This window comes from Penicillium concentricum, assembly GCF_028827145.1.
Source record: "Penicillium concentricum strain IBT 3081 chromosome Unknown utg000001l_segment0_segment0, whole genome shotgun sequence".
Lineage (NCBI taxonomy): Eukaryota > Fungi > Ascomycota > Eurotiomycetes > Eurotiales > Aspergillaceae > Penicillium > Penicillium concentricum.
In genome coordinates, this window is record NW_026622754.1 from 885,939 (window position 1) to 907,489 (window position 21,551).

The 21,551-nt window shown below is 50.6% G+C and overlaps 8 protein-coding genes across 8 annotated transcripts; 4 read left to right on the plus strand and 4 right to left on the minus strand.

The window, feature by feature from the left end:
• Positions 1-763: 763 nt before the first annotated feature.
• Positions 764-1,675, plus strand: N7517_000341 (cell division control protein 14; the record flags this gene model as incomplete). Its single annotated transcript, XM_056718071.1, has 2 exons — positions 764-1,007; positions 1,059-1,675. 2 exons carry the CDS (start codon positions 764-766, stop codon positions 1,673-1,675), a joined length of 861 nt encoding a protein of 286 aa, XP_056582206.1.
• Positions 1,676-2,363: 688 nt separating this feature from the next.
• Positions 2,364-3,025, plus strand: N7517_000342 (class I SAM-dependent methyltransferase; the record flags this gene model as incomplete). Its single annotated transcript, XM_056718072.1, has 2 exons — positions 2,364-2,462; positions 2,561-3,025. The coding sequence occupies 2 exons, from the start codon at positions 2,364-2,366 to the stop codon at positions 3,023-3,025; spliced, it is 564 nt and encodes a 187-aa protein (XP_056582207.1).
• Positions 3,026-3,403: 378 nt separating this feature from the next.
• Positions 3,404-4,432, minus strand: N7517_000343 (putative mitochondrial outer membrane protein (Sam35); the record flags this gene model as incomplete). The annotated part of the gene is made up of 3 exons (XM_056718073.1): positions 3,404-3,799; positions 3,870-4,109; positions 4,196-4,432. 3 exons carry the CDS (start codon positions 4,430-4,432, stop codon positions 3,404-3,406), a joined length of 873 nt encoding a protein of 290 aa, XP_056582208.1.
• A 551-nt stretch (positions 4,433-4,983) lies between these two features.
• On the plus strand, positions 4,984-6,802 carry N7517_000344 (copper fist DNA-binding domain-containing protein; the record flags this gene model as incomplete). Its single annotated transcript, XM_056718074.1, has 3 exons — positions 4,984-5,018; positions 5,071-5,246; positions 5,295-6,802. 3 exons carry the CDS (start codon positions 4,984-4,986, stop codon positions 6,800-6,802), a joined length of 1,719 nt encoding a protein of 572 aa, XP_056582209.1.
• A 479-nt stretch (positions 6,803-7,281) lies between these two features.
• On the minus strand, positions 7,282-11,802 carry N7517_000345 (ribosome biogenesis protein URB2; the record flags this gene model as incomplete). Its single annotated transcript, XM_056718075.1, has 2 exons — positions 7,282-11,715; positions 11,785-11,802. The coding sequence occupies 2 exons, from the start codon at positions 11,800-11,802 to the stop codon at positions 7,282-7,284; spliced, it is 4,452 nt and encodes a 1,483-aa protein (XP_056582210.1).
• Positions 11,803-12,061: 259 nt separating this feature from the next.
• N7517_000346 (MICOS complex subunit MIC10) lies at positions 12,062-12,704 on the plus strand (the record flags this gene model as incomplete). Its single annotated transcript, XM_056718076.1, has 3 exons — positions 12,062-12,136; positions 12,271-12,421; positions 12,655-12,704. The coding sequence occupies 3 exons, from the start codon at positions 12,062-12,064 to the stop codon at positions 12,702-12,704; spliced, it is 276 nt and encodes a 91-aa protein (XP_056582211.1).
• An 848-nt stretch (positions 12,705-13,552) lies between these two features.
• N7517_000347 (nucleobase cation symporter-1 family protein) lies at positions 13,553-15,508 on the minus strand (the record flags this gene model as incomplete). The annotated part of the gene is made up of 5 exons (XM_056718077.1): positions 13,553-14,086; positions 14,151-14,878; positions 14,929-15,178; positions 15,236-15,306; positions 15,409-15,508. The coding sequence occupies 5 exons, from the start codon at positions 15,506-15,508 to the stop codon at positions 13,553-13,555; spliced, it is 1,683 nt and encodes a 560-aa protein (XP_056582212.1).
• Positions 15,509-16,850: 1,342 nt separating this feature from the next.
• N7517_000348 (putative 1-phosphatidylinositol-4,5-bisphosphate phosphodiesterase Plc1) lies at positions 16,851-20,318 on the minus strand (the record flags this gene model as incomplete). The annotated part of the gene is made up of 1 exon (XM_056718078.1): positions 16,851-20,318. One exon carries the CDS (start codon positions 20,316-20,318, stop codon positions 16,851-16,853), a length of 3,468 nt encoding a protein of 1,155 aa, XP_056582213.1.
• Positions 20,319-21,551: the final 1,233 nt, after the last annotated feature.

Here is a 21,551-nt window from a genome sequence, read left to right on the forward strand (position 1 = left end):
AGGGGTTGAAGGCGGCAGAAATACGTGGGGGAGCTAGGGAGCTCCGGGGCTACATAAGCTAAGTGCCGGAGCTATGGTATAGATGACATCAACAGCTTACAACATCCATGGATATGTTCGTATATGTACACACTAAAATATTTAATATCACAAAACGGTTATGCAAGATGTACATACACGTGGACAGGTATGCTCAGGTGCCCAGATGGGTGCCGAGGTACATGACTAAGCGGGAGGCCACCCGTGGCCTACTGCCCACCTGGGTACGTCTGGCCCTCAGCCCTCAGCCCTGGAGGGATAGTATAGGGTTGACAAATGAGATATGTCGATTTTTTAATGTTATTGATAAAAGGAATATGATTTGATAGATCATAATCCCTGTAGGGACAAATGAATTGAGAATTCAAGGGATATAATATATAATGTTCACTATAGCAACGGAGTACGGAGTAAGCAAGGTCAACATATGTGTGTATTTCCATAGGGTATCAAGTTCCTACGCTACTATAATTAACATTAAAGTCGAATCTGACGCCAGGGTCTAAAAAAGAGCTAAGAGTTCCGATGTGATGAGTTCCTTGGTTATTGACCAGTTGCCTGGGGCAACGGGTCTTTATTTACCGCCGAACCTTGGAAGGGCCCAACTGACCTCATCCACCCACACGGACCTTCTCCACTCACTCTTTGACCTTTCGTTTAAGAATGTTCATTTGCTTTTCTTTTTTTGATAGCGGTTGAATTCCATCTCGCATCTGATTTATCAATGGAGGCTCTATTAGCCCATTCGTTCGACTACCTCTCCTCATACGAACCTAGCAAGATCCGTAAAGGATTACGCCAGGTCGAGGGACTACTGGCACAGATATGTCTATCCAAACCTAAGCCCGTCTCGGACCGGAGATCACGATCCCCCGATACTCAACCCGTGCCAAAGACATTGTCAGACTTACGGGATGATCCGGCATTTCGAGAATTCTCCAAATTGCAGGAAAGCTTTCAATGGAACAGTACGTCTTGGGAAATTTCTATCCCGGAGGCTGGCTAACCATATACTTCAGTTGCTATGCGCCTAGTTTCCTGCCTCGAACACCTTTTAGGACGAGGAAGCAACGGCACAAATGACATGTTAATCGTCTGCACACTGGATCTAATCCAAGGCGCCCTCCTCCTCCATCGCAGCTCGCGCACCCTCTTCGCCCGCGAGATTTACATGAACCTCCTCCTCGACCTCCTCGACCCGATCAACTGTCCAGCCGTGCAATCAGCAACCCTCCTCACACTCGTCACAGCCCTCTTGGACTGCCCATCAAACACACGCACATTTGAGGACCTAGATGGCCTCCTCACCGTAACATCACTCTTCAAGCAGCGCGCCACCTCCCGCGAAGTTAAGCTCAAGCTCGTCGAGTTCCTTTACTTCTATCTGATGCCCGAGACCCTCACCCCGGCACCAATGTCTTCCCCGCCAGGTCTGCAGCGCAGCCCGAGCAAACTCTCCTCTGCCCCCTTCTCGCGCAGTGCGCACTCCGCCGCGGCAAATGCTGCGAGTAAAACAAACCGCGATACACGTACGACGGACGAGAAGCAGGCTCTTCTGGGGAGGTATCTCAATAATGTGGAGGACCTCGTAGAGGACCTGAAGGAGACAGCTCCGTTTGGAGCGACGGTTTACTGAATGACTTGGCTGGCGATGATTGATTCACTCACTGCTTGATGACCAAATATGCGCGATGTCCGCTGCGATTACTCAGTGTTTTTTTTTTCCCTCTTCTCTCTCTACCCTTTTCTATCTTCTCTTCTCCTTCCCTCTTTTCCTCTTCTTCACGAGCGTTTGACTTATGTTCCGTCCGGTACGGCAATTATGCGATTTCTGGACTGATGTCTCGCCCTCTTTTGGCCTGTCTTTTGTGCTTTCTTTATTTTTTACTCCAATTCTGGAACTTTGTCGACCTCTCTACCTATTGTGCTCTCCCCCCGGGCTTTTCCTTATCGCTTTCCTTGTCTCTCTAATGGTGACATGAATGTGTACGATTCTTCTTTGTGACTAGACCAAACCGTCATATACTTCTGATGATCAATATTGCTTCCTAACCGTAATTCTTAATGTAGGCCTAGGCTTCGTAGACTCGGTGTTAGGGCTATGAAGCCTGTCGGTTATTCCCGCTATTTTTCATACCTCTCTATCTACATATATTTATATTGATATAAATGAGTCATTCATGTATGACTCAATGTAGCACGGACTCTATTGTATACTCCATGTTCGATGTTCAGAGTGGAGACAACGTCAAGTATTAGCGTGGAACGAGATCTATATATCCCCACCAACACCCCCAAAATATACAATCACCTTGACATCCAAAATGGCGACAATCCAACAGTTGCTAGCCACAAAGTCTTCTGTAAATTCACAGAAAACGCAGTATATGGACACGGTAGAAGCATACGATAAATGGGCCGAGGTAGGTGCATATCCCATCATCATTGTCCATTCATCTACATCCTCTTTATTATCTATACGCCATATATACCCCATAAACCCAGTACTAACACAAAATAGGTCTACGACACAGATGGAAACTTCCTCCAACGTCTCGACACAATCGAGATGCACTCCTTACTACCCCAATTCATCGACCGAGTAAGCAGACGCTTTCAACCAGAGACCGAGGCCACTGAGACCAAGACCCGCCCCGCCCTAGTAGATCTAGGCTGCGGAACCGGCCGCAACACAATCCAGCTCCTCTCTGCCCTATCCACAGCCAACAAAGCCAGTGACTTCACTGTAATCGGACTGGATGCCTCGCGGGGGATGTTAGACGTAGCGCGGACTGCGACACGCGAGTATGCGAAAAGCGCAACGGAGACGGACGTTGAGCTTGGTATCCTTGACCTCCTTCAACCTGTATCGAAGACGCAGCTTCCGTCTTCATTGTGTGGAGTGGGTGCTGTGGGTGTGATATCTACGTTGGTGCTGGAACATATTCCGCTTGAGCGGTTTTTGCGGCTGCGGCGGGGATTATGAGGTCTGGTGGGTATTTACTTGTGACGAATATGCATGCTGAGATGGGGATGCAGAGTCAGGCGGGGTTTACGGATGGTAGGGGAGTTAAGGTCCGGCCTACGAGTTATTGTCATGCTATTCCTGATGTTTTGGATGCCGCTAGGGTGGCTGGGTTTGAGGTGGAGGAGGTTATTGATGCTGGTGCAGATGGGGTGGTTGTTAGGGGGGTTGATGAGCTGTTGGGGGAGGTTTTGGGGGCGAGGGCGAAGAAGTGGGTTGGGGTTAGGGTTTGGTTTGGGGTTTGTTTTGTTAAGGGGTGAGATAGGTCAATCGGGAGATATATTATTTTTTTCCAAATAAATGAGTCCGAATCTAACGCCATGGTTTGCTGTTATACATTTAGAAGAATTTCAGTAATCTGTCGCGGTGTTGTACAAGGTTGGGATGCTCTCTGAGCAGTTGTCCCAACCGATTCCGTTTCCAGCCCAGGCTATCGTCCAGAATCAGTTGCGTGTAGGCGAAGACGCTAGCGTCAAAGAGGCCTGGGTTTGGTCGGCCGAAGAAGTGCTCGTCCTCGCCGAGCAAGGTGGACAGCGCCTCGAATGCGCCACCCGCATCGCCTTCCAGATCAGCGGCGTCGATGTAGCGCGATGTCTTGAGGAGCTCATCGCGGGCGGCCTGTTGGAGCTGGTGGCTTAGAGCGGCGCGCACGATGGAGTTCGAGGTTGTGGGATTCACATAGAGTCGGCGTGCGACGGCGTCGAAGTTCTCACTGTCTAGGTAAAGCATGTACAACTGGACACGGGGACACGTCGGTCAGCTCCTTCCAGTCTAGGGGTTGTTTCTGATGGAATCATTGGCTTACCCAAGCGCTGCGTATCCGGTTGTCCAAAAGTGAAGCATAAACCTCGAACCGCAGGTTCAATTGTTGCTCTTCCTCGCAGTGAACTTGTTCGATGGCCCACTTTTGGAGCTTGTGTGAAGGGATCGGATTCGAGGTGTCTGCCGGCAGCGAGGGGCGGAGGAAAGGCAGCGAGCCAGTCGGCGATGCATGGTTGTTGGACGATGTGATCTCAAAGTCAATCCCAACGAATTTCAAGTATGCCTAGAGCGAGGCCGATCAGTATGGTTCCGACAGGGACGGCTGCACGCGTCCTTGCATGCGAGTATGCGAGTATAGATGACACAAACCTGCCATTTGAGACATTGAGGATTGAATGAGGGTCGGCCATGTCGTGCGCCAGATGCGTCGGCAAACACATACAGCTGGTTGACATTGTCGTGCGGTTGAAGGCGTTGAGGGATCTCGTTGGCGGGATAGGTAGTCAACGGGAACTTGTCGAAGAGGCGCTTCAAAGGAGCGGGGATTGTAAAGAAAGGACTGGCATTGGACTCTGCTGGAGGACTGTCGGGTGCTTTGGGTGGCATTGTGGTGGTTTAAAGTCCAGTGTCGCCAAAGTCCCAAAAATGCCCAAAAGTGCCGTCATCGAAACAATTCGCGCCAAGCCCGAAAAGGAAGGTATTGCATTACCTAATATGTCCCAGGTACCGTACCTCCCCGCACCTAATTTTCCCGTTTTCCCCTTAGAAATAGCCTGAACTTGCGATCTATGGCTTCGGATCATATGTATTCGGTATCTTAGTGCTTATTTCATATCCTATAGTATTGGTGTTGCGATCACATCAGCCCGATCTCTCCCGCTTCTTGAAGAAACCAAAACCTCCACTTCGCTCCGTCTTGACTCCACCTTTCACTCCGATCTGCCCTCTCTCGAACGACCTTTTGACAATACGCGCATACATATGGCTTAATTTGTCGTCCAAATACGAGGCGTCTCACGGACCTAGCGGAAACGGGCGATTGCATGCGCGGGGTATCGACTAACCGTTGGGGTTCTGCGACACACGGTTGCGACATTACGAATCAATCTGGCGTCTCACCTTAACTTCGACGGAATCATACATATCTCTTCGCCAATATGCCTCTCGATGAAGAGGGTGCCAAGTGGTCCTGGTAAGGATATATCGTATGTTGTCAATGAAACCGGGCTAAAGAGTTACACCAGTGAACCATGCATTCGAGGTCATCGATCGTCAAAATGCCAACATTTCGATAGACTTATGATGAAGGTCCCTAAAGCCGGCCGTCCTCTTGCAAAATGTCCCCACCCGAAAGGAACTTGTAGCTGCCAGAAGACATATGCCGTGATGGTCCGCATTCCAAAAGGTAGAGATATCTTTGGTACCAAACTACCACACATGTGTCTTGTGTTGTACTAACTTGCTTCAGGTTCATCATGCTTATGTCGACCGCTCTATAAAGTTCCCATGGATGCCAATGACTCAACTCAGTCTCCCCCATCCTCCATGGTTTCAACGTCGTCACCAGCTCCGGGCAAGGTTCAAAAGTCCGGAAGAAGACAGAGTACTATGCAAGCAGCACCTGAAAACATAGCGCGGGCATTAGAAAATATGTCAGACAAGGTTAAGCTCGAGGATGGAACGCCGAACTTGATTTCGGACTTCTCTTCACAGCCCACGTCAAATGGTTCACATGCATCTCCCACTGCGTCTACACAAAACAAAAAGACGCCATCGCCCACAGAAACTACCAGACAAGGCTCGCAGTCCCCTCAAGTATCAAGCTGTTGTTCTCAAAAGCAAAAGCCAAAGCCACCTACCCCGGCCCCCGCTCCTACGGCGGCTGTTGCTCCGGCTCAGAATGGTGGATCTTGTTGCGGAGTGTCTCGCTCTTCCACGACGAATCAAGCTGTGTACACTGAGGCCGACCAGCAGCAGTTCCAACAACCTATTGCGTGGGATCATCAGAGTTACATGCAATTCCCCATGCCCCAAATGTCCCCATGGCAGAATTCCTCGATTCCCACGCATGGAGACTACATGCATTCCGCCATGCACCAACCACATCCCCAACACCCAAGCCTCCATAATGGGTACATGGGAATGATGCTACCACACTCTCAGCCCCAAATACCGCCAATAGGGATGTCATACGGTGTCACCTCGCCGCCGTCCATGGCGTACTCAAACCCTATGAGCGGTCTTGGAATCACGCAGCCCTCTATGGGTCCATACATGCTCAATAACCTCGAGCCTTCCTACAATGCCCCACCAGGCGGTGATCCTTGTCACGACTGTAGTTGCGGAGAAGACTGCCAGTGCCTTGGCTGCGCTGCTCATCCATTCAACACCACAACACGGAAGCATGTCCAAGAGATGGGTGCCATAATCACCTCCAACGGCGATGACAAGAACCCGGAAGTCATTAACCCTTACCAAGCCTCACCTTACCAGGGAGGAACCCCTTCGACCCCATTCCCTTACTTCATGCAAAGCACTCCTTCCATGGACCATGGCTTCCAGCCGATTCCGTTTGATAGGTACTCAGACCCAAATTCCACACTGGCCAGCGGTTACTCCTCCCCTCTGTCGGCAAATCACCAGCTGAATCAGCCGTTGATGCATCCTTCGGAATATTACACCCTGGAATACCCAGTCGGGCTACCAAGCGCCTGTTCTGATATGACGGGTAGCTGCCAATGCGGCAGCGACTGCAGCTGTGTCGGCTGTCTTACACACAGCGGCCACAACGGTCTTTCTCTGGACGTGCCTATTCCCGAGCACCCCATTTCCCACACAGCGGACAAGCAAACGCAACCTTCGCGCCATGTTCCCCACACAAGTTCCGCTACGTCTCAGTCTTCGCGGATCCCGGTACTAGACAATGTGTCTGTGCCCTGCCTCAGTCCACGCACCCTGGAGACTTCCATGATCTAGACGATCTATGGCTTGATGATTTCTTCCCACCTTCTTTCTCCCCTCATTTTTTCCCCGGCGCTTTTTTTTGATCTTGCATGATTTATGATCTCCCATGATACCCTATCTAGAATCTCTGCTCTAGACGGCCACAGCAATAGATTACCTGTTTGAATGTAATTGATTGGGTCAAATTGTTCCCACTGCTCAAGTTGTTTGTTTCTTATTGCCGCCAGGGCTTTTGTGGCGGCTTCTGCATCAGTGCTTTACTCGTAATCCATAGGAACAAGACAGGCCAAGTATTGGTGTAAAAGCCAGCGATACCTGCGTGTCAGGTCACTATTGCCTACCCTTAAAACGCTAACAAACTGGGACCTTAATTTCCTTGTATTTCCAATTATCTTTACTTTGAAATTAATATGATCATCAATGCATTGGGGGATATCATAATTCTTGAACAAAAGATAGTATACAAAGGACAGTTACCCACAAAACCCCAATCAACCCTTATTCCACTTTCCGAACTTCACATAGTCATCATAGAGCGACTTGAAAACCGCACGACCAGAGACATCCAGCGCAGCGTTAAGCGCACGCATAGACTCACGCGACGTGACATCCAAAGCCGCATACAGACCAGGCAAGATAGCAGCTTTGACCTCGGGGGACAGCGACCCACGTAGCGAGCACTGCGCATACTCCATAACAACGTACTGCAAGTACTGGCCAGCAATGCGCTTCGCCTTCTTTGTCTGATCAGTCAGGGCCTCACGGGAAGCACCAGGCTGGGGACGAAGGACCGCCGAGACGGTAGGGTCGCACAGCGAGGTGAGTAGACGGGTGTAGTAAGTAGCGTGCGAGGCATCGAGCGGGGCGAGCCAGAAGGGCTGTGAGAGGGTGGGGTGGAAGCGGGAGCGGCCGCGTTTTCGGGACCGAGCGAAGAGACAGCCTAGTAGACGTTGCATGGCGTTTACCACTAGATGGAAGCGGCCGCCGATCTTGAGGCGTTGGAGGCTGAGGACCACACCCATCAGTCGGCACAGACGGGTGTAGATGGTTGGCGCGTAGGATGGGGAGATTTGGGGGCCGATTTTGGAGGAGGCGCTTGCGATTGCGCTGAGGATGCTGTCGATGTTGCATTGGCTGAGGCTGCGGGTTTGGCTGCGGAGGAGGAGGTCCAGGCATTCGGAGGCGAAGCAGAATTGGTCGATGCTTGTGCTTTGGGCGATGGCTTCGGAGAGGGACGTACAGAGGAGGGAGATCTCGCGTGCTGTGGCGCTCTCTTTGTCTTCGACGGGTGGGAGCGAGGAGACGGCGAGGTAGAGCACGAGGAGTCTGTAGCCGGCGTTTTCGCCAATCAGGCCAAGTCCGCGGACTTCGCAGATCGTTTGGGTGATTTTTTCCACGGTCATGGAGCGGAAGCGTTCGGTGGTGGTCCGGATGAAGAGCTGTTGGTCCTCGGCATAGAGAGACTGAAGGGAAAGAGTCTCGGCGCATTGAAGGACCGGCTGAGCGATGTTCTCCTCGGGCCCCTTGCTGGCAAGAAGACGGCGACGGATTAATCGGGATGGCTCCGAATCAACGGTCATTTCCATGTAATTGTCAATCTTGGACAGGAACTTCTCCACTTCGGCGTTGTTGGTGGCTAAATCTTCGAAATCCTCAAGGGCATCGATGGTCTTGATAATGGTAATTGTCTCCTCCATCTTCTGCTTCCGGCACTGGTCTTTGACATGTTTCATGTCAGCCAACACGAAGTCAAACACTTTCTGGCGACAAGCGGCAAGTTCCTTCTCGGAGAAGGCTGTCTCTAGTTGCTTGCGGTGAACCCAGAGCTCTGACAAAGTCAACCTCAAAAGGTAACAGGCCATGGAGTCACGATCCACCTGCTTCATTTTGGCGGTTTGCTTCGATGCCCGGGAAAAGAGTTTCTTGAACATCTTGTTCCGATCATCATCAGACACAACCAGGAGCTTGGCGGATATCGCGCGATGCAGGCTTCGGAATGCTTTCATGATCTGGAGATCGAGGTCGGTACCCTCCAATGGTACGGCTCGAGCAGCAGTCCAGATAGGCTCCCAGTCACTAGTCAGTGTGGCATCACATTTGGGCATAGCAGCCAGTTTCGCCATCATCGTAATCATGCCGATTGTGACTTCGGGAGAACTATCCTGTTGGACTAGAACATTTTGCAACTTGTTCAAAATGGTGGTCCTCAGACCCCGAGTGATCAACGGGGCCGGAACCCTCTGCAAACTCTCAATTAGCAGCTTGCGGTTGGAGGAGTCTTGCTCGATACTCTCGTTGAGGAGAAGGGCAAGATCAGAGACAATGAAGGGAGCGTTGAGCATATATTCGTGGCAGACCACGCTCGCCCAGGCCTGAAGGAACTTTGCTTCTTCTGCAACAGCCTCCAACGGCAACGACGACGATTGGTGTTGAGTAGCTGCCATGGAAAGAATATGACGGAACAGGCGTGATCGATCCTCAGAAGAGATAAGAGCCCAGACTTCCGGAACCCTGACAAGAGCCAGGAAGTAAGCTAGGCCAAGAGTTGTTTTGGAGTCCACAGTATCTGTGCGGCCATCCCAGGGTGCCTTCATCGATTTTTTGGCATCCTTGGTCGAGATGGAGGTGATGAGTTCTATGACATCCTTGGTGGCTTTGACGAATGAGGCTAGCTGCTCATCACTAGCGTTTGCCTTGGTTGCAACAATGGAAAACCGGTAAGCCTCCCAGGATTCGAGAGAAGCGAGCTGAACTTTGGTCAGGTCCTTGTGGTTACGGTGAACAGTCTTGGCGGCGACTTCTACCAATGGCATGATGGCACTTGCCATGGTATTGTCGGCTGACTGCAGGGTGTTCTCTAGGAAATTGCGAACCAAGCGCCACAGACGCCATCTCCAGTGAAGAGCCTGCTTGGACGACAGAGTAGAGGTGATGGTTTCAAGGAGAGATTTCAAGATCTCTTCCGATTCCGGGAATGTCGAGACTCGGCCACGGAAGCTTGCCTCCACAATAACAAATTTAGCGTAAGACTGAGGAATATCAGCAACCTTGCCATTCTCAGCTCGCGTCTCGCTAGCAGCGGTACGCATCTGGGCAGCAATATGCGCCTCGGTGAGGGCAGTTCGCATCAGCTCTGAGTAAGCGTCCGCCAACTCATCATCTTCCCAAACCGAGAACAGACTCAAATTGCTGTTATCTTGGCGGGCCTCCTCCACAATAACGAGTTGGTTGTGCCAAATTTCCATGAAGTTGGGCAAGTCTCTTGCGGCAGCGAAACCTCGCAACAAAGGCAGCACAACCTTGCTCTTGATAATGTCGTAGTCCTTCTGTTTACGAGAACCACATTCGCGCCACTGTAATAGAACCTTGTCGAGCAATGCATCAAGAAGCTTTTGCGAATCACGCAGACCGGAGTTGGGTAGGAAAATATCAACACCAAGACTGATAAACAGAGCTGTCACATTCCACTGAACCTTTTCAAGGCCTTGTTCGAAAAGACCTGTGTAATTGGCATGCGCCAGAATGGTGTGAAGAGAAAGGCCAACCTTTCGGTCGAGAGCTACCTGGAGGAGGTGCTCCAATACTGAGATAAACTTGGAAGAAAAGGTAGCAAAGTCTTCCTCCTTCGCAGTAGAGAACGCTAGCTCTGCAACAGCGACGAACAAAGTCTCCAACCACGGAGCTTCATGTGTCTGCCTCCGGAACACATCTCTAGGGACAGCACGCACGGCGTTGTCAAAAAGCTCAGGAAGAAGCTCTACTGATCGCCAAGGATGCATGCAAGCTTCGTTGCTTGCTTTGTTCTCCTTGGCCACAGCAAACTCGCGAATAATTGGCCTGAAGGTATCAGTCACTGGTTTGACCGAGCTCCAATCGGGCTCATCCTGGGAATAATCGATGCCAGAGCTTCCACGCTCGAAGAATGCCGCACGAGCGGGAAGTAAAACATGAAGGGCAATAATGCGTTCAATCGCATGCAGGAGAGTGGCTCGCTCGTCGGTGTCAAGTTTGGCAGACCGCAGGCAGATCTGGAGCCTAAGCGCGTGAGCGAAGCAATGCCTCGCGAAGAATTCATTGCTGGACTTGTTGTCCATATCATCTTCACGATAAGACCTCGATTCCCACAGTTCCACCACCGCGGGGAACACGTACAGCAGGTGCTGAAGATCGGTTGTTTTCCCCTCCTGCGAGAACTGCTTGGCGGCCACGGCGGCCACGCGGAATGCGCGACCTAGCAGCATAGCGATGGCTTCGGGCTCGCCTCTCAGCGCAAGCTTCAAATGAGAGTTTGCCACTCCATCAGTACCTGTTGTGAGGTGCGTAAGAGTCACAAATCCGTGTAGACAATCCAAGGCGCGGATGAAAGCGAGGAAGCATGCCGCGGGGTTCTGACGCTGCTCATCCACGTCCACGTCCATGGCGTCTGCATCATTCTCAGTTGTCATTCTCTTGCGTTTTTTCCCTTGGTTTCCTCGGCGATCATCGGGTGTCGGGGATCCAGACAGTGTGTGACTGGATTCGGAGTCAGAGCTTAGGGTTGCAAGCCCGTTCCCCAGACCGGAAAAGATATCGGCCTCCAAATCTTCGAATGTATCACATAGAATCGATAGGAATTTCTGGTCTTTAAGAATAGCAGCGAGGTTCTTGGGCGAAATCAGGTCGATGAGCTGTCGTAATAAGAGGAACGATGCCGCGTCCACTCTATAGTTCTTCCCACTTCTCAGTCTCTTCAATAGCCATCGCAGAACCCATTCCTCCTTCGGGGTAGCGTTTGTTTGGATCTTAACATCTCGGTGAACTTCCGGGTGACTTTCACATAGTGTCAAATCCACACCGATAATCTGTGCCGCTTCGTAAATCTGGGTTGTCGGACTGGCGGTGCCCTTCTCGAGGCGGAGTAGCGCCTCTTGCGATGAGCGCGGACGCTGTAGAAGCGCAACACATTAGATCCCGGAAAAAAGACATGGAGTATTTTAAGATAACATTCGACTTACCTCCGCAATCAACGGCATCTCGAAAAAAGCAAATTATTCGAGAGAGTGGTGGTTACTTGTCGAGGAAAAAAAAAAAAAAAGAGACCAAGAAGAAAAACCGCGGATTGCTCCGACCGCCTTTGGCCAAATCGACTCGGTCCGCTGAACCTCCCAAACTCCTTGCACTCCACACGCCTCCATTCACCTCTATAATTTCACATCATTGCAACTGGTTCGTGTGCCCGGACCTAGCTCCGGCTCAATTGATAGTTACTTATACGCCAATAGATTTTTCGCAATGGCCGAATCCAGTCAACCCGGGGCGATCGCGCGCGCCACCAAGCCCGTCAGCGAAGCTTTGCTTAACGAGAAGGTATGAGCTAGCTAGAATTCTCAAATGAGAAAGATCGCAATATTGAATCATACCATTGATATATATGACGATTGTCTCGATTTGGGAGCAAAAATGAGAGAACCCGCGGCTAACCTTCAACGTCATACAATTAGTGGGACCGCGCCATCTCTTCTGTGATCATCAAGTCCTCCCTCGGTCTTTCTTTCGGTGTTGTCTTCTCGGTGCTCCTTTTCAAGCGCAGAGCTTGGCCCGCGTGGGTTGGTCTCGGCTTCGGTGCTGGACGTGCTTGGGAAGAGGCTGATGGTATGTTCATATCTATATTTCACTTGGTTTGCGGGCTTGTACAGAGACTTTTGGTGAAGTTGGAGCTTCTGGTCACTGTGGTATAAGCTCCCTCGAGCTTGGGCAGAGGTTTCGTGCTGGAATTTTTTTAGCATCGAGCTTCGCAGATCCCTCAACAGTGGCCCGGCTCTCCGCTTTTCCCCGAGCCTGCCTACCTCCAAGAACCAAATATGACAGAGCTAACTTGTACTTAGCCTCCTTCCGCCGCGGTGACTCCCCTATCAGAGATGCCTTGCGCCGCTAAAGAACGACTTCCAAATGTGTACGATACATTGTACAGAAGGCAAGAGGCCATCAATGAATGGTTGTCTTCGGCCCAGAGAAGAATTGGTATACCGATATTCACCAAACGACCATCAATACCGAACGAGGTCTTTCCTTGAGTTTTTTCCGTCTTTTGAATTAGGAAACATGATTGAATAGAAACATGTCCTGGCCCTTCACTTTCAGCACCCTCAGTAATCTCAGATTTTGGTTCCATAAGAGAATAAAGACATAATTCGATTCAAAACACCCAAGTTCACACTGATATCTCCCGTAGCTATCTAGAGGATGCAGGCGTGAGAATTATCTAACTCCACACAGGTATGGAGGCTACTACGGCAGGTTTTTGGGTCCATCGCGCCAACCTATGTACAACCCCTTAGAAGCATTAGATTATGCTTCATTTTAAAGCGATAATGCTATTTAAAGCGATAATGCTATGAACTCGATATATTCCCAACTCTGAAATACCTACAATATCTAAATCGCTCGTGCACATGCAAAAAGTCTAGCGCTACTATAAAAGCCACTTTGTTATCATACGATCTTTCTATTGGTCTTTTCTAAGGTCTTTTCCGGGGGCTACTACCTAGAATTTAGTATCGATAAAATCGTAGGCCGTGAAAGAGAATGCTCGGGTCATAAAAAGAAAATCCTGGGGGAGGCCCATCTCTGGAACCTACAATTCAGGAAGCAGTCAATTGTCATCTCATCGTAAATATCCCCAATAAGGAATTGATTATATAAATTCAAGCCCGCTCGATGGCAAAAGGACCGAAACCCAATATCAAAAGAAAACGCCATCCATAAATAAAGACCCAAGCCCACTCAAAGCTTCCTTTCCGAAGTACTCAGACCCTTCCGATCATCTGAACCAAGCACATCATCAGACGGTCTCTGATCAGCATACCCATGACCCTCCAAGTCAGTAGGGTCCTTCCCGTATGCAACAGAGAGATCCTCAGCATCAACGTCCACCTCGTTCCAGGTAGCGCTTGTCGCGGGAACGGGGAAGAACCATGTCAGACCGAAGTACACACCACCGGAAACAATGACACCGGTGAAATAGTTGATGTTGTAGATATATTGCGCGCCGATGGGGACCTTGCATCCGACGGCACCAGCGAAACCGACGATGTTGATCATGATACCGCAGATGTAGGCGGTATATGCGCGCCAGGAGAAACCGAAAGTGTAGTAGTAGGGGTCTGTTTCGCTGGGGCTGTAGAGAGATTTGATATCCAGGTAGCCCTTGCGGACGACGTAGTAGTCACATATCATGACACCGGCGATTGCGGAGAGGAAGAGGGAGTAGGCTGAGAGGTAGGTTGTGAAGTTGTTTGAGCCAGAGACAAGGTTCCACTGGGGATTTTGTTAGTTTTGGACATGGTATATCAGGGGATTTAAATAAAGTGGGAGAACATACTGGACACATAGCTAGACCGACGATGGCGCAGATGTAACTACCGCGTCGAACGGTCATGTAGCGGGGTAGTAGTGCAGTCAAATCAGTTCCTGCTGAGATGGAGTTGGCGGCGATGTTTGTTCCGAGCTGGGCTAAGGCGAATCCAGTGGCGATGACGAAGATACCGAAGCGCTGGCCGGAACTGGCTCCATCGAGGAATTTCCCGAGGAGATCAAGGGGGTTCCATGTGTAGCCGTCGTGGAAGATCACTGATGAGGAGGAAGACACAACGATTCCAATGAATGAGGTGACACCAAAGCCGACGGGAATAGTCAATAGCTGGGACCAAAATGCATCTTTGGGTGTTCGTGCAAATCGTGAGAAATCGGGATTATTCATAATAAGTGCTGCAAAGTTTCCGATGCAGGACATGATTCCTTTCACCATCGCCCATGAAAGATCGCTTCCATGGACGGTGTTGGACTTGTGGATAATGGGACCGATACCGTTGGCGCGGGAGATGGCCCAAGCAAAGAAAGCGATGGCAGCGATAGGAGAGTATATCGCCTTGACGGTGAACAAGTGGCGGACTTTGTGAACGGGGAACCACAAGGCTGGAAGCGAGAGCAACCAGAACAAGAAAAAGCTGACAAAGTTCTTAGTATCGACGCCAGCACTGGCGGAAAGGCCATTGTGAAGGTTCCGGTAGCTCGGCCAAATAGCCTCAATCATCAAAGTCACACACTGACCTAAAAATGTATAAGTATGCATATTTTCGCTGGATCAGAAATATACGTACCTCCAATATAACCCTGCACACCATACCAGATGATAGCCATCACCACACGGTTGAGGACGGGCCATAAAGAGCCCCATATTCCGAATGAAGCTCGAGCTGTGACGGGAAAAGAAATATGATAGACAGCACCAATTCGTCCGGTCAGGCACACGAAAGCTGCAGCCACAAAGTATCCAACCCAGACACAGAGCCAGGATTGCCACCAGGAAAGACCGTCGACGATCATTGACGAGGATATCATCCATGTGTTCTATCTTTGTGTTAGATGCCGCTGGAAATTTATCAGGCACCTTTTCGATATACTGACGATGTTCAATGAGTCCGCAATCCAGAAGGCAACAAAGTTGATCCATTTCCATTGGCGTCGTTCCGGGTCCACTGTACAAGTTCCATTGATCAGTCTTTGTATTCTTTGGGAATCACGATGAGAGTGATAAATAAAGGGAGGATCTGAGATCCCATAAGCCTGGATAGTCTTACCTGGCCGTAAATCACTGTTGGTCAACATCATCTGGGCATTGGTGAGTCCCGTCTCTTCTTCTACGGCCGCCTTGTCGAGGATCCATTTAAGCTTGGACATATTGGACGTGTAGACTTGTAGTTGCTAGCAGTTGCAGTAGAGTAATCAAAAGGGCGCAAAGCTATTGCGGGGAAGTTGAAGAAAAAGGAGTAAAAAGACCAGGGGATAACATTATGATATAACCTTGCCCACGTGGAATTAGAGCAACCATATCATCCATAGCCGGGATTGTATCCTGTTCTCCCCGAGTGCGATAAGAAGCTGTTGGCTGTGGGTCTCCGACCAAGCATGCGAGCTCCTGCATGGTCTGAGCCGGTATACGCCTATCATGGCTAGTGACCGAATGAGTTCAAGTAAGAAACCAAAAAAGCCGACGTTATCGGCCAGACTTGACATGGGAATTGCCCAGCTGGGAATATTGGCCCCGCTAGCCCCCACAATATATAAATTAGCGTGGATTGTGATTGGTCGGTCGTAATCTATGCATCGATATGGAGAAAAGCTGGAGATAGAAAAGGCCCTTGGCGCTGACTCGATGAGATCTAGTAATAAGATAGGTCACGTGTATGATGCCTCAGGCCGAACTATTATACACATATAAGAAAGCTCGTTTCTCAGCAAAGTACGGCTTTAACAAACTTGCCGAGTAAAAAGCAAATGTCAACATACAGTCCGGGCGAATATTGAAGATAAAATTGGTAGGCGAGTGTGCAAGATTATATTGTATTGACAGATCAACTGTGAAAGCCTCCTGAAAATGAAAAATCCCAAGTCCCTATGCTATGATGATAAAACGATATGAAACAGAAGGGTTGATCCAGTGAACCAGTCACGTATATATTCTCCGATGTGATTGACTCCCTCAAATGCAATGATGATGACAGAACCGAGTCCCCGAAAGATCCTATGCGGACAGATAGTGCAACAAAAGAAATAGGATGAAAATAAAAGACACAAGTTGGACCAGACAAACAGAGAAAAAAAACAGGGAAGAAAATATTGGATGAAACAAAAACACAAACACATCTCCCAGTTGAATACATAGCCATAGCCGGATGGTTAGTTTCCGGGTTTGTCGCAGACAAATGACAGGACAAGGACGATGAACAAGATAATACCAATGATAAATGGCAAAAAGAAAACTTGAAGCAACTTGGGGGGTATCGCTGTGACGGGTATGGATGACAATGGCGTAATAAACAAAACGTCCGACAATGTAGGCAAGCACAGATGAGAGCAATGAGATATGATGCAGTGGAAAGACAAACGCCGGAACCTTGGTTGATGCTGACATTGATAGGAACAAGATTCCAGATCGGGAGAGGGAGTTGAGAGAGGAAAGACCAGCGCAAAGCTGCAGTGATCGTGGGAGAGGTGGGCGAGATAAGATGTGATACGATTATCATTGCATGAATGATGAGTTCGACGTTGTGGTTGACACAGTGGGTGTCAGGTTAGGGGAACATTCCTTGTCCTCGGGAGGAGAATCACTGCGATCCTGTGCTTGATCCCTTTCGCGCTCGGCCGATGAGGAGCGCTTGAAGACGGTCTGGCCGATTTGGCGCAGAATACCCATGCGCTCGGCGCGGAGCTCTTCGAGGTCCAGACGCTGAACGGAGATGGGATCTTGCTTTGAGATCTTGCAGAAAAGCGTCGAGAATAAGTACTGATCGCCGCTGGCATCGTAGAGAGGTAAGTAGCGGTAACCTTGCGACAGGCTGGTAAGCTTGGCGGTAAAAGTGGCCAGCTGCACGCTGTTGTTATTGCCTGCACTGCGACCGTCCATTGAGCTCCAGACAGTCCATCGCACAAACACAAGATCGGGATATTTAGTCTCCAGCGACAGCTTGAACTTGTCATTGAAAACGGGGCTGTAGCCATTGCTTTGCTCGATCTTGGTGCGGCGGCGGTGCGGATATCCGATACCGGACATGCCATTGCGCGCAGAGGCATCCATACCACCTTCGCCGAGGACGAAGCTCTGGCCACGGTCATCAGCACTGAACATCTCGATTTCAACATAAGGGTTGATGGTGTCGTCCTGTCCGATGGTGCGTGGACGGGGGAGTTGTTGTGCGGAGATGACGTCAACCGAGAATCGAATCAGTTTGCGCTCCATCTTGCGTTTCTGATTTCCATCACCAATAGCCGGGAGGCGAAGGCTCTCGGGCTTGAGGATGTAGCCGGTACGATCAGTTCCAGCAGCGAACATAGCCTGATTCATTTGCATGCCGATGTCGTAAGTTTGCCAGTTGAGCGCTGCCATTTGGACACCACGGCGCCAGAACTTGTTCGGATCAAAGTTGGATGAACGGAGTCGGAATCCGGAAGGATACACCCGCGTAAGGTACTTGCGGTTGTGTGTTTCCAGCGCAACCTTGTTGTCGTGACTCTGACAGATGCTTTCGAAAGACCGTTCGGCGAACGAGTATACGTGGTTGTACCGTCTGCTCTCTGGAGACGAGAAGCTGTGCCACTTGTAGCCACGAGTGTAGACACCTAAGTCTGAAAGAGGCTTGGTGATCTTGCTCTTCTGGCGCCGCGTTTTCTTTTTGTCGGTGCGAACAGACACTAGCGCTCCATCACTGTCCTCGGTTGCACTGCTCATGCTCGTAGCAGTAAGCGAGCGCCTATCCGAGACCAAAGGGCTGATGCTGTCGACTGGACCTATTGTAGGAGGACTCGAGAGTGAGGGAAGCGGCAGAATGTTCATCTCAGGGAGCGTCGGTCGCACAAATGGCGTACTAGCACTGCGTTTGCGGCCGTGGGTGCCAACAGAGCCAACGTTTTCTTGGCGGGGATCGAAGTGGGTCTCGTCACAAGTCTTAACTTTGACCAGAATGCGACCCTTGAGCTCTTCGGGCGACGGAAGGATATGGCAGTTGGTCATCAAGGGTTCAAGGATAAGCCGTTCCTTGAATGTCTCCTTCATGATCTTAACCATTGCCACTTGCTGTTCCGGGTTGCAGTGCACCTCAAGAGAAAGGATGAGAGGGAAGTCGCATGCGATAAAAGCGTATCGATTGATGACAGTGATGCAATCTGCGAAGAGGACACTAGTAGTTAGAGTCCGACCGTGAGAAACGATGGGGCGTCCATCTGCGCCATCCCAGCAGTCGATCTCGACACAGCGACATCCCTGCTGAAGCGCGCTGACATAAGCCTCGGTACTTGATGCACCAGCCACTTGGCGGCCTAGAAGATAAGTGTTGTGAGAACTTGAGATGAAGTATTCATTCAACGGCCGGTCGAATTTTGACTGGGGAGCACGTGAAGCGTAGACACCATTGCTAGACGAAGACAAGAACGCGGCGAATGCATCCAGGTTCATCCGCGACACAGGTGGAGGAAGGTCCGATCCTTCTGCAGAAGGAGTGCGAGATTTGGAGGCCCGCCGAACGTACTTATCGAACAGTGCAGTCCAGTAGACACGGTCGGATTCGATATCTTCATTCTGCACGTCGTGAAGGAAAGTCAAAAACTCACCCTGAGTCATGCCTTCCTTCGGCTTTGCGGCGTGAAGCTTGAAGATGTCTTTGACATCCTTCCGTTCCTTCAAACGCAAAAGGAAGTCTTTGAATTCGGGGAAATCCAATTTGCCGTTATGGGCAGCATCGGCCCTAGTGAACTGTGCCCGAAGCATGTTCTTGGAACAGTTGATATGCAAGCTGCGGCAGACCTTCTCCACAGCGGCGAGGTCGAGACTTTGCTCCTCTACCGGAGGAGGGCCCTGCGGGAAGAGTCTCGACATCTCGCGCTGCCAGTGTGCCTGCAGAACCGCTTCGCTTTGACTCGAACCTGCGAGGCCAGACATGAGATCGATTCTGTACCGGGAGATATGCTCAAGGGTGGTAATCCACAGGTCAAGAATACGGTCGCTAGGAGCGATGAGGTGTAAGGTTTTGACGGTTCGGCCCTTCGAGCGGTCTGAGTCCGCAATGACAATGGTGAACCATCGGCGCTCCAAATCTTCCGGAACCTGATGTTCTTCGCGGTAGTTGCGAGCGTCGGCACCGACACGGATTTCTTTGATATCATCGATATAGAACCGCTTGGCCGGGTTGGAGACATCCCAGAAAACCTTGGCGGCATCTAAATCGAGGAAGAAGCGAACTTGCTTTCTGCGTTTCTTGGTTACCTTGGTTAGAACTGTGCCTCGCTGAACAGCCGAGTCTATCTTGGGGGCAACGGCAACGGCTGAAATGGGACCAGCTTCGCGAGCCATATTCATACGACTCTCGCTGCGAAGACTGGATGCCTCCGAGCCAACCCATGGGCCCAAGTTGTCCAAGGCTTCACCGGATTCGTCCTCGTTGCTCGACTCAAGGGCGCTATCTCGAACGGGTTGAGGGCCAGTTTTGCTGTCACTGCGCCGGCGCATGATGATGGGACCAGTGCTTCGGTCCCGCTTGTCGTTTTGTGTTGTAGACTGCCTCCTACGGGTGAGCTTGTTGGCGGCGCCTCTCGAGATCCGTCGCATTAGGCCCGGCGCTTTGCTGGACACAGCAGGGTCATTCAAGCTAGAGGGATTTGCATTTCCCGGGACGGCCATTATAGACTCGCCAAGTTCGAGGGGGCCTGGCGTAGGCAGGGAAGGACCATTCATTCGGCCACAGTATCCCTCGCTAGCAGGATGTAGGGGAGTGCCAGCAGGGGTGAAAGTATACGGTGTGTCGGGGGCAGGGAAGGATGAGGTGGGAGTAGAGGTCGGGGAAGAGGTGAAAGAGGGTGCGGAAGAATGGGGAGGGCCAGGTGGTAATGATGTGACAACATGATGTAGAGAAGTCGGTTGAGGGAGAGATGTCGCAAGTTTTAAGTTGGATTGGGTGTCGGCATCTAAGGTCGGTGAGGTAGTCGTAGCATAAGCCATGACGAGTAGCTATCAAAGACGACAGCTCAGCTGTCGATAGGGAAAACCTGAGCCTGTGAAATACCGCGCCAACGTCCGAGTCACCTGGACTCAGAAACGGACGAATGAGTAACAGCGTATGGGACCGGCCTGCTGTCAAGGTTCGCAAGGCTGCCGCCTGTCAGGATTGTTGTGCGATCCGAGCCAAAAGAGAAAGTAGAATATTCTGACACAGTAAGAAAATGATCGTTCAGCCACGTCCTCAGCAGAAGTTCACCGTTCTTGAACTCTGCTGCATCTTGGCCTGGATTGGGTGTAATGCGGAGAGCCCTGCCGGAGAGCAGCTCACGGGAGTTAAAAAGAAATTCGCAAGAAAAGAAGACTTGAGCGATTTTTAAAAAAAGAAGTCCCTGATAACAATTGCAAAGGGCACTGGCCCTGTGCAATGGCCAATCTCTCACGAGGGATATTTTCAGCCGGTGCTAACCACTTGGATAGACGTCACAAACGAAATCAACCGGGGAATGATCTCCAGCCTCAGGAAAGTGGAGTGCGAGTCCTTGTTTTGCTTCTTTTGGAACCCGGCTGATTCTCTGTATATTCTTCCAATGATACCAATGCTACCCCTCTCTTATGCGTGTCGATCTGCCGGTGCGTGGGGGAGGCTGCTGCTCTGCACCGGAAGCGGGGGGTGTTGTGATATTGACTAGTTGATCGTGGAATCACCGAGTGGACCGGGGAAGTGGACGCGGAACCGGTTCGAAGTTGAAGGGCGTGCGCCAAAGCGAGCCAAAGGTCGAATGTAATGCGTATGCAGGTATCGTTACCAGAGGGAAAGAGCCCCAAGAACCGGCTTTGGGTGCTGGCGGAAGTAGACAGTAGCAGAAAAAAAGACCAAAAGAGTCAAATATTGTCCTAGTCCGACAAGGGCGGCGCGCGATTGGGTGCGATTGAAGACTAGCGATGCGGCAGGCGAAGGGAGTACCCGTGCTAAAGTGCAGGGAGTATTTTCCCCCAGCGCAACGAAGCTAGGATAGGAGAATGCGAGGAAAATCGGGAATTGCGACAGAGTTGCCAACGCAGTGGATGCAGGCGGTCGAAAGAGGAAAGGCGAACAATCGGAGACTGGGCCGAGTTGGGGAGCTCGCTGATGTTGGATTCTTTAGTGCCGTTTTTGAGGATCACTGCGAGCTGATCCAGTTTCCTGCACGGTTACGTGGTGGCCACTTAAGTTCGAGTTTGAAGATGGTCCGC